Below are 10,629 nucleotides of genomic sequence, written 5' to 3' on the forward strand. Positions count from 1 at the left end.
ATATATGTTGCTTTTATCTTCTTACTGTCTTAAAAATGTGGTAGCCTAGCACACATCATATCTAAGTACAGGAAAGGCTGGCCGAGGTTCTGCCTGCCACAAGGCGTGCTCAGCTATTATTGGAGCACAGGGAAAATGGGCGGGACTTGCTGCTTATGATTGTGAGATATGTTGTTGTGACTGTTGGTTCTCGTTTCAGATGATGCAAATCAAAATGTGGAAGAAGAGATAGCAGAAACCTGTGGCCTTGAACTTCTTGAAAAGCCTCACATGGTAGGAAGGCTTCAGACGGGCCGAAAGTCATCAGAGATGCATTAAATATTTGTACAATTTCTAGGCTTTCTAAGAGAGCCTGTCTAAAAAGCAGTGGCCTTAAATTAGTTCACAATAATTAATATTTACACCTTAGCTCAGGCATTTTCTTTCATTTCCCTCGGGATAAATAAAGTATCTATCTATTTGAACTCATTTAGCGTGAAAAGTTGTCTGATTGTTTTCCATGTTCCATGTCTTTTTTCTCAGAAAATGGAGACGTACAGAAGTACAGGCCAGCAAAGCCGCTCCAAATCTCCCTGGAAAAATGACGTTCGTTTAAAGTAAGGATCATCAGTTGGAACATATTCATTTGCTGACTATTGTGACAGTATCATGAGTGTAAATGTACAAATTCTCTACATAGTAGATGACATATCATTTGAGAATGTAAAGCCATTTTGTGCCTAAGAAGACACTGGCAGCCTTCAACCCTTCTCCAACATGAACTGCCTTAAAGCTACACTTGGACTGCACCAGTCCTTCTGCTAACTATAGTACAATACCACAATGTTTTTAAGAATCTCATTTAGGAGGATCTTTTGGCAGAAATTGAATAGAATATTCATAGGTATGTTTTCATAAGTTTACAATCACCTAAAAGTAAGCATTATTGTGTTTCCGTTACCTTAGAATGAGCCGTTTTTATATACAGAGGAAGGGGGGGGGGCATGTTGAACCGGTATGTTTCTACAGTAGCCCAGAGTGGACAAACCAAACACTGGATCTAGATTTCTCTTACACACTTGGAAGGCCAGCAGTATTCAGTCTGCATGCAATCTGCAACCTCTAGATGGCACTAAATCACACACTATACACACTGGTCCTTTACTTTTGTTCTTTATTCATGAATTCAAGCAAAAAAAAAAAAACTCCAATAACAAAATCATATTTGTTTCCCTTCCTTTAAGGCCGTATTGCTCCTCTCTTTCATCCACACTGATCCACAGTCCAGACTCAACCACAGAAAGATCCCCATCACTTCTCCCACGTGTCAAACGTTTTTCAGAGGAGAGCTCCTTTAATAAAGCAAAGCGGAAGAAGGAGGAAAGTGAGCCGGAAGAGGAGGACAAACAAGGAAACCAGGAAGGGGTGGACAAACAGCGGGAAGGCAAACACATTCAACCTGAACTGATCAAACAAACCTCCACACCTTTAAGCAATCAAAGCTTCAAGAAGCAGCCATTAGACAATAAGGTTAGACACATGTCCAACAGGCTTGTATGAATTTGTGTGTTGGGGAAAGCAGCATGTCAGATAGCAGCACCAACTTTGATCCATTAACTTGTTTCACAAAGCACTTCTTATATGTATAAAAGTGACATTTCAGCTGTTAACAAAAGAAGAGAAAAAAGAAGTCTAAGTCAGAGCGATCCCTAATTCTTCCATGTGGTTTTAAAATGCGATTTAACAGGTTCAGTCAGCACAAAATGAGACTGCCACCCAAAGACCAAATGTTTCCTGTATAAGTCCTGCTTTCAAGAAGCCAAATGTTAGAGGAGAAGCAAACAAGGGTGCTGTTGGGAAGAGAGAAAACCCCCTGCAGGATCTGAGTGCCTCACATGACCAACACGAAGGAGAAGATGGTGAGTTTTATGTCCTGTTCCTGGTAGTGGGATGTGTCTGATGGCCTTTTCAGTGCACATCATGTGAGGGACAACATTTCTGATTGTAGGCCAAATGCTGTACAATTTGTTGTCTCCATAATTGTGCTTCCTTTCAGCTGGGAGAGCAGAGTTAGCATGGTCTGACAAAGTGGAGCCCATGTGGAGCATTGACCCTGCGCTCGCCCTGTCCATGTATGACAGTGAGTGGAGAGGAGACCAGGTACAGTCACATGACCTGATACACAGCAGCACTCACTGTATGATCATGATGATTTTAGAAAACCCCTGTATTGTTGTTAATTACGTGGTATCTGGCACATTTTTTAACCTGTAGTAGACATATGTTAGAATATGATTGTGAATGTACATGAAAAGATAGGAAATCAGAAGTATATATGTTGTGGTTAAATGCTATTTTGTAGCTGATGTGTATTTGGATATATTCATCTGGATATATTGGGTGGATGGAGTCTCTTACAGCAGACTGTTTCTGTATTGTATCTTTTAGCAAAACCAAGACGAGCAGTGTCACGGAGAACTGGTAGATACCGACTGCACCTGGGTCAGTCACAGCGTACTCCAGTCTCGGGCAGACAACGCCCCAGACACAAGAGACGGTGTATCTGGTGAATATGAATCACAACTTTTAGGATCATTTCTCCCCGACAGGTTTTGATTGCCACAGAGTTTATGAACACAAGATAGTCAAATGTGCTGCGATTTAAAAACTGAAAAGCGATTTTGTCTGTCTGCTTTCCAAGGACTGGGCGGGAAGGCAAATGACAGTTTGGATATGATGTTTGACACAACAGCTTACGGGGAGTACAAGTCTTGCAATGGTTCACACTTAGCCCACAGCCAGCCCTGTGATGATGAAGATGATGACGACGAGGAAGAAGAGGAGGAAGAGGGCAATGGTAGGCTTTTAGATTTAGAGAAACTGTTTGACCAGTATTACTGTGTTTGCCATTGGCTGTCAATTATATTTAACTCGTGTTAATGTTTTAATCTCACAAATTAGAGCCTCATGAAAACACTATGAGCCAAAGTAGAGGGCACAAGGCACGGTAAGAAACACTCCAGCGTATAAGTGTGTTTTCCTCTTCAACTATAACATTAATAGAGTTCAGTCTCACAGACACTGAATTTCCCACAACCTCCCTTTTTTTCTCTTTTTGGATTAGACGCCCAACATTTGCACATGTGGCTGTGATTCGCAATAAGGAGGAGAGAAGGAAACTAAAGGGCACTACCTGCAAGGAATGTGAAATCGTAAGTATTGCGGTCATGAAGCTGAGTAACACTGACATATTTCGATCCTATTTTAAGGCTGTTTATTTCCAACAGTATTACGCCCATCTCCCAGAGGAAGAAAGACTGAAAAAGTTGTCTTCGTGCTCCAGGCACCGATTTCTCTACATTCCTCCTTCTACTCCGGAAAACTTCTGGGAAGTTGGATTCCCATCAACGCAAACGTGCATTGAAAGAGGTAATTCAGCGATTATCACTTTTTAGTTAAACCTTGTTAGGAAAGCATTAGCAGAACATTTTAGCCAATTTCATTCTTACAGTGTCGTTGGTGTTAATGCATCCCATAATAACATAAAAAATACTTATAGAAGTCATTTATCATGAACACTGAAATATAATAATTTCCCTTCTAGGTTATATCAAGGAGGAGAAGAATCCACAAGCACGTTCTCGGAGAAGACAGCCATTCAATGCTTTGTTCTCCCCGAATAAAAAACAGCAGGAGGACTAAAAATGTCTCCGTTTGTCTCTATAGAAGAAGTGTTGGAATTGGCCCATTTATGGACAAATGACAGTATGTGAAGAACAGGCTTGTCGGTGTGTAAAAATTACACTGCATGCACAATGAAGCTCTGTGTTATACAGTGACCTTATTAGGAATGTTGACCTGTTTTTGTTTTTTAAAGAAGTCTATAATTGCTGTGTGTGTATATACCGCCTGTTTGTGTTTAGTTTGTCTTTGTAAATAATGAGTATGCTTGGGATATGTTTGGATTAATAATAAATAATAAATTACATCTTTGTCTAAGTTGATGTCTAATGATACAGTGTGATTTAACAGGATTACAAATGTCACTTGTATTGCTAAATTACCAAAGGCACTGCACAGCACAATATGTACACAAATATTTTATTTGGTCAGCAGATTATCAATGCACAGATGAGAAATTACAAAATTTATTTGAAAAAATAAAATATTTTTTTTTTCTAGAAAAGAAATCTCTTTAGGCAGTGCAAGTTGCAGGTTAATCTCATCACAATTGAGATTGTCTCTCAGAATACACCAGCAGGGCCTCTCCAACATGACTGACCACCACACTGTGACCGAACACAAGAAAAGAAAATCATGACTCACCTAGTTCCAGTGGAACATAAAGGGGACAAACATGAGAGTTCACATGAAAAACATTTAGCACGTATTTTTAGTTCCTAAAATTGGCAGGTGAGGGACTTACCAAACAAGAGCTGGAGCATTAATGTCCATGTAGAAAATGAATGGGGAGAGGGACATGGCTGTTACCTGGAAGGAATGTGTTACTTCTTGTTTAGCAGTAAGTCAAACCAGTGATATTGAGAATTAAGACTAATTTGACAAATAATGTAAAAAACACAAAAAATTACCTTAGACAAAAAAATCCAGACCCCAAAGTGCTCGAGGGAAAATCCACTTTTCAGTTTGACTGTGGCCAACAGCAACAAAAATCCCAGCAATGCACTGTGAAATGAGACAATGAAGTATGAGGTGACGGCTAAAAAAAACATAAAAAATGAAAGATTTGAAAGGACAAAAGCTGATAGAAGTACTATGTCAACTTTGTCTATTCTCACTTCACTTTCTAACAGATCTACTTATAATAACAAAGATAACACTGTTTGAGGGCCTCAACATGTTACACATAGTTAACTGTTCACAATGTGCGCTCTGATATCAAGGTTACATTACAACAGTCTGTTTACTCTCCATCAAACGACAACTGGCTCCTAAAGCATGTTCTATTTTGATACTGTGGAATGTATTCTATGCTAGGGCTGCTTCTCTGGATTACTGGCTGAAAAACTATGTAGGCTGCTCTATTTGATATTTGATTTGAACAGTGGCTACAGAAAGAAACTGCAAGTGCCAATGGACTGAAAGCTTTCACCTGGCACAGCAGCCACAGTGAAATGTGTGGGACTGAAGGGAGGGAAACTCCAAGGCACCCATGAGGTCACCTGTAAGGGGGGACAGAGACACAACTCAGCAGAGACAAAAAAGGGGACAATTCAACATTATTTTAGCATTAACCCATGTAGGAAATGGTCATTCTTACCTGTTGGGTGAGCAGCAATGGCCAGCAGTAACACACTGTTGTGTAAAGGCAGGAGAAGCTGGGATTAGCCACTGATGATGCCTAAAGCTGCTGTATGTTAGATCTTAATGTAAAACGATTGGATCACTACAGCCACTCTGAATGCTCAGGCAAATTACTTAATGAAAAGATGTTATATGTATTCAAGTTTACTCCCGAATATTGTCAGCAAGTATGTTACTGTTCATATGTAGTTCCTGATTTCTGCACATTGCCTTTTACCTCCACTCTTAACTTGGATAATGTGTTCTTCCTCCAGCTGTTCTGTTGCTGTATTAGGATTTAGCTGCATATGACTTAATAAAAAAGGGATCTGAATTTTTTTGCTAACTTTGACTCATCCTAAAGCTCCAGGGAAAGCAATAAACATTAAGTGACCACCTGCATGTTGCATCACCTTGTTTTGAGATTACATTTTTCTAAAAAAAAAATCTAAAAAGGCAGTTAATGTATCAAGTTAAAGAAATAAACATTAATATATCTGTGCACATACTGCAAGGATTAGTTGTGTTCAAAAACAAAACTCAAAAACAGTTAATTTAAGACTTTCTCAGGATGTGTAAACATACACACACACTGAGTTTAATCCTTAAATTAAAGTGACTTGTGCTTATTATGTATCAAATCCAGTTGTTTTAAATTATTTATTCTTACCTGAACAAGTAGTTTACACATTGTTGTTCAAGGTCGCTGAAATGAAAATATTATAAAGAGTGCCTTTATGGAACTGTCCAAGTTACTTATGCACAGTGTGTGAAAATGCACAGACAAAATACAATTCTTTTTTTGGTTCCATCACTAGAGTGGTTTAACAATCTATAAATAAAGTGTTTACATGTTTTCTACTATTATCAACAGTGCTTTGTGTTTAGGCTTACCTCAAATTACTGGGTTTGTAGTGAACCTGAAACACCCTGTATGCACCTGAAAAAATCAATATTTTCAATATTTTTTTATCAGAACATCTTCTAGTAAATGTCAGGTTGGAAACTGATTCTGATGACTCCTGATTATTGTATTCTGATGGGGATCATCTTAAACACACCACTGATCATTCTAATCTGGACTGCACTGTACTGTATGTTTCCTTCAATCATGTGTGGCATCCCTCAAGGCTCAAACCTCGGCCCGCTGTTCTTCTCTGTATGTAACTTTTATGTAGCTATTACAGTTAACAGTGTAGCATAGCTGTATATTCTTAGACTTACCAACACAGAACAGATGACCGACAGCCCACAGGTAGCCACTGTAATCAAACTGCAAAAGAGACAAACATGTAAACAGTGTGTTTGTTGTGGCACATCACCCACAACACATGGAATCTTCCTCCCAAGTACAGTGACAGAAATTATAACATACATACCTGAGGATCATAGAAGGGGAGATTGATAGCTGAGAGCAACATGAAGCATATGCTACAAGAAGAAGCACATTTAATTAAATCTACATTCTTGGTATTTTTTAATAGGTTTAAATATAGTTATTGACATCATCACTAATATTATTATTATTATTATTATTATTATTATTAACAACAACAACAACAACAACAATATTAATAATAATAATAAATAATCATGCTCCTTTCATGGAACAACTGAAATGTAGTGTATTTTCTTTATATTATCACATCTCCATATAAAAAGTTGGCAAAAATGTAACATCTTTACAGTTGAAGTCCATCTTGACCCAATGATCCACGATACACACTGTACTGCTCAGGTGAAGGAAAAGGGTAACAAACCTGATCAATTTTAGCCATTGCACCTTCTGTTGATGAAAGATCAGAGAAGATTTTACAGAGTAAGAAATATCACAGTGGTGTTTAAAGCTTGTACATGGCTGTAAGTCTGTTCAAGGTCTACAGCAGCGGTGCCTCCATTGCCCTTAATATTCCTCCATTTGCTTGCAGTAAATACGACGAGGTAGCACAAAGGGAGGAAGTACACTGCACATAATTGTAGATATTCACATAAAGCAGGCAGTGCAGGCTCTTACCTCTCTATGGACGACCTTCAGGATTATGTAACTAACAACATGAGAGGAATTCTGAAGAGTGAAGAAAAAAGGAATGTCCTGGACAGAGAAAAAGAAAACGATATTTCAACCATTACAAAATCAGCACCTGTATATGCTGAGCAATGCAACAATCTACTCAATTATTCAGATTACAGTTAATATGACTGAAAAGCCATCTTGAGGCGGTGGGTTATATGACGTACTATGCGTGACAAGGCCCTGGAACCAGCATATATGTTTCCAACAAACAGGAGGGAGCCTGGAAGCCAAGAGAGAGCTGCTGATCTGCAACACAACATTAAAACATAAAGCTCTTAACAGTACATCCGCTTACACAGGCAGCCAGTGAAGACAGTCTAGTATGACTCCTACAGCAGTGTAACCGGTACCTGGTGATGCGGCTCATTTCCACCCATCCCAGCTTCCCAGAGAGCAGAAGCAGGACAGCCCCGATAAATGTCTGCCATCTGGAAATATGCATTTTTGTCACAAACACATACAGCAGGTTTTCTGGGTGCAAAGTTTGCATTTCATCACTTAGAGGTCATTTGTGACATTAATCAAGACGCTGGTTTTTTAACAGATGCATGAACAGTACGCGTATTTCTGTCGAGAGCAACGTTGAACCTTTAAGACCATTCCAAATATTACATTTCCATTATTTGTTTGGCCTTTTCGAGTGCTTTGATGGACATATGAGGAGGTTCCACATGTAGTATTTACCCTCAGCTACTCACCCTTGAAATAAGGTTGGATAGGTGAATTTTAATACTGACAGGACAAACTGAAAAACAGAAAGAAAACACATCATTCAGGTCATGGGTTTATCATAAGCAAACTTCTAACGTCTAACTTATCAGGCTGACTCCAGGAGAGGCTCCACCACTGGCACCCTGCCAAACCCCATTCAAAAACCTACCCACTATCAGCAGCTCTCTGGTATAACACAGCTCTCAATATATCAGTACAGGTGTGCTTTTATAGAACTTATGTGTTCATTTTGCTGCAACTGCTTCCTACCAAAACAGAGGTTGAGGTTTAGTTGACAGTGGTGCGTTTATGGGTGTCGTTCATGTCTGATTACAGCGATTCGAAAAGGGTCTTAAGGCGTGTTCACTGCACGGTTATTACGAGGGTTACATTATAATTTTACGCAATTTTCCAACAAATAAGTCACGAACAGTGCAAAATAAGCACATCTGGTGAACTCAATTAAACCGCTGTATAAAAGTCACACAGTCGGTTTTTTTTTTAACAACTCGGCTGAGAAAAAATGTAGTTCTATCCAGGAGTTAACACCAAAACACCTCGTCTTAAAACTAGTTTAATTCCGGTTTCAATGCCCTCAACACTCACCTTATTGGTGAAATATGATACAACGAAAACGAAGCTAAAAGCGAGGCCAGTGATGTGTCTTCTCCACTGCATGTTGAGCTGCCGACACTCTGCAGCGGGGACATGATTCCCCACACAGAAACTATTCTAAATCTAATACATGTTGCCTGTTTCAAACTCAACACATTTCAAGATCGGAAACTTCCCTCACTGTCTTCGATGACACGTCAAGACGTTGTGAGTCAAAGATCGTCTATGTTCGGGCGGATCTGTCGCTGACTCGGAAAGTGCATCACGCAGGCGCATTCTCTGCATATTTTGGTGTGAAAACAAATGTAGCGACGTGTATTGTGGTATGTCGGCGATGAAAAAGTGGCAAAGGTGTATGAAAGAAAAAGCGGAGCAAGCAGCTCAAAGTGGTTCATGAATTAAAGGGGTAAAGAGCAGAAAACTCAAACAACTTTTAATATATTTGAATACATTTTAAAAGAAGAAGACATTCAAATAATAAACAATTAAAAAAACAAAAGTATTTATATTTACTTTTATATTTATAGTGGCTCCTTTTTATTGTCTGTATTTTTTTAATCTTTTATCTTTAATTTATATTTTTCGTGAAAACATACTTGGCAATAAACCTGATTCTGAAAAACAAAAAAGTTCAATTTGAAAAAAAATGAATTAATAAATAAGTATACATTAAATGGGGAAAGGGCGTTCATTTGGCTTAAAACATGTAATATGTCCTGTAAATTAAAATGTTTCTGGGTTTGAATTTAGTTTAAAAAACGTGTTTTTGAGCTGTAAACTGAATTCTATGACTGTACTACGATGAAATGCATCGATTGTGGTGTTAAACTGTACATTATTATCAATTTTCTACAAACAAAATCAGCATTTTGTGGGTTAAAAATGCCTCAACACCCCCTCTACTGTATTACATCGCACCACTTTTCAAAACAAAAGCCCCAATCATGACGTATATTGTGATAATAGTCAAAATGAAACTAACAATAGCATGGTGCCATAACGCTATTGATAAATCAAAGGTACCAACGCCTGAGCTACACTTTGTTACGTAGTTGCGGTCTCCTGAAACAGAGTCGGAGTGAAACCTCTCTGCTTTCCTTTGTTGTCGGATCGTTTGTCTGGGGGTCAGTCACGTGGTGCTGAGCAAGTTTCCGTGTTTATAGAGCTGTGGCTGATCTGTGCTCAGTTCTTCTCAGAGGATGGTGTGCAGTCATGGCTTTTTTAAAGACGCGAGAACGAAGCAAAGAAAGGTTTGTGCCGCTCCTCTTGTTGTTAACAGCACATTGTCCCCGGCGGGGGGTCACTGCGGGTCCGGGGACGAGCTCCGGGGCTCTCGGCTCTCGGTTCTCGGCTGTGGGGCTCTCGGCTGTGGGTGAATCCCTTCATAACGTCCGTCTGGGCCACTCCGCTAATGAGAGCTTCACTGTCAGCTGCGTGATGCACTCTTGTTATTGACGGCGCAGTGAGTGGAGCAGGGAGGGTTTCGAGTCTGCAGCGGGCTAAGTGACTGTGTGCTATTGATAATGCAGTGAAGTATAGTCTATTCATAGTCAGCTGTTATGAAACGCCCCAGCATGTCTTCTCCAGTGGAAGAACATCACATACCATCTGCTTTATGTCCTGCTATGGCTGTCTGCAACCTTAAACACCTCCACTGTCCACTCTGACACTGACATCCATGATACGAGGACACCGCAGAGCTATACAGAGCAGAGTGGACAGCAGCCAATGGGGGCAACTGGAAGAAGCAGCAGTAGTTGGTGAATTCTGTATGCTTTAGATTGACCACAGGAGCCCTCTCTCTGAAGCGTTTAGATGATGTTCTGTGTGGCCCTGATGTTAGAGTGAGGCATTGGGTTTCCAGACTACCCAGTGTAGTCCTGATGTTAGAGTGAGACATTGGGTTCCAGACTACCGTGTCAGTTTTACACAAGATGCCCGAGTGA

At 39.7% G+C, this 10,629-nt stretch overlaps 3 protein-coding genes across 5 annotated transcripts in view; 2 read left to right on the forward strand and 1 right to left on the reverse strand.

Annotated features, from left to right (window-relative positions):
- The window catches only part of rbbp8 (retinoblastoma binding protein 8), a 6,736-nt gene extending 2,771 nt beyond the window's left edge, over nt 1-3,965 (forward strand). For both annotated transcript variants that reach the window (XM_035656411.1, XM_035656402.1), the window contains 11 exons: nt 200-273; nt 523-596; nt 1,224-1,509; nt 1,727-1,898; nt 2,036-2,139; nt 2,428-2,545; nt 2,681-2,836; nt 2,941-2,986; nt 3,104-3,191; nt 3,267-3,408; nt 3,584-3,965. In XM_035656411.1, coding sequence (XP_035512304.1) covers nt 200-273; nt 523-596; nt 1,224-1,509; nt 1,727-1,898; nt 2,036-2,139; nt 2,428-2,545; nt 2,681-2,836; nt 2,941-2,986; nt 3,104-3,191; nt 3,267-3,408; nt 3,584-3,681 — 1,358 coding nt within the window. In that variant the 3' untranslated portion in view covers nt 3,682-3,965. The remainder of the gene's footprint in view (nt 1-199; nt 274-522; nt 597-1,223; nt 1,510-1,726; nt 1,899-2,035; nt 2,140-2,427; nt 2,546-2,680; nt 2,837-2,940; nt 2,987-3,103; nt 3,192-3,266; nt 3,409-3,583) is intronic.
- Nucleotides 1,213-8,911, reverse strand: LOC118324211 (transmembrane protein 241). 2 transcript variants are annotated; one of them, XM_035656431.1, is made up of 15 exons: nt 8,675-8,911; nt 8,056-8,102; nt 7,708-7,785; nt 7,522-7,603; nt 7,298-7,375; nt 7,044-7,069; nt 6,663-6,714; nt 6,508-6,556; nt 6,178-6,223; nt 5,954-5,989; nt 5,261-5,295; nt 5,093-5,162; nt 4,572-4,665; nt 4,406-4,470; nt 1,213-1,331 (listed from the first exon to the last, which is right to left on the reverse strand). In XM_035656431.1, the coding sequence occupies exons 1-15, from the start codon at nt 8,744-8,746 to the stop codon at nt 1,307-1,309; spliced, it is 855 nt and encodes a 284-aa protein (XP_035512324.1). In that variant the 5' UTR covers nt 8,747-8,911; the 3' UTR covers nt 1,213-1,306. The 2 variants fall into 2 exon arrangements, with proteins under 2 accessions (XP_035512324.1, XP_035512315.1); XM_035656422.1 differs by lacking the exon at nt 1,213-1,331 and adding an exon at nt 4,073-4,268 and having other exon boundaries at nt 8,675-8,909.
- An 874-nt stretch (nt 8,912-9,785) lies between these two features.
- The window catches only part of nsmaf (neutral sphingomyelinase (N-SMase) activation associated factor), a 14,637-nt gene continuing 13,793 nt past the window's right edge, over nt 9,786-10,629 (forward strand). The window contains exon 1 of the mRNA XM_035654505.1: nt 9,786-9,933. Within this exon, the coding sequence (XP_035510398.1) occupies nt 9,896-9,933 (38 nt within the window). The 5' untranslated portion in view covers nt 9,786-9,895. The remainder of the gene's footprint in view (nt 9,934-10,629) is intronic.

Source organism: Morone saxatilis, unplaced genomic scaffold (genome assembly GCF_004916995.1).
Source record: "Morone saxatilis isolate NCDOM2014 unplaced genomic scaffold, NCSU_SB_2.0 Contig0, whole genome shotgun sequence".
NCBI lineage: Eukaryota > Metazoa > Chordata > Actinopteri > Moronidae > Morone > Morone saxatilis.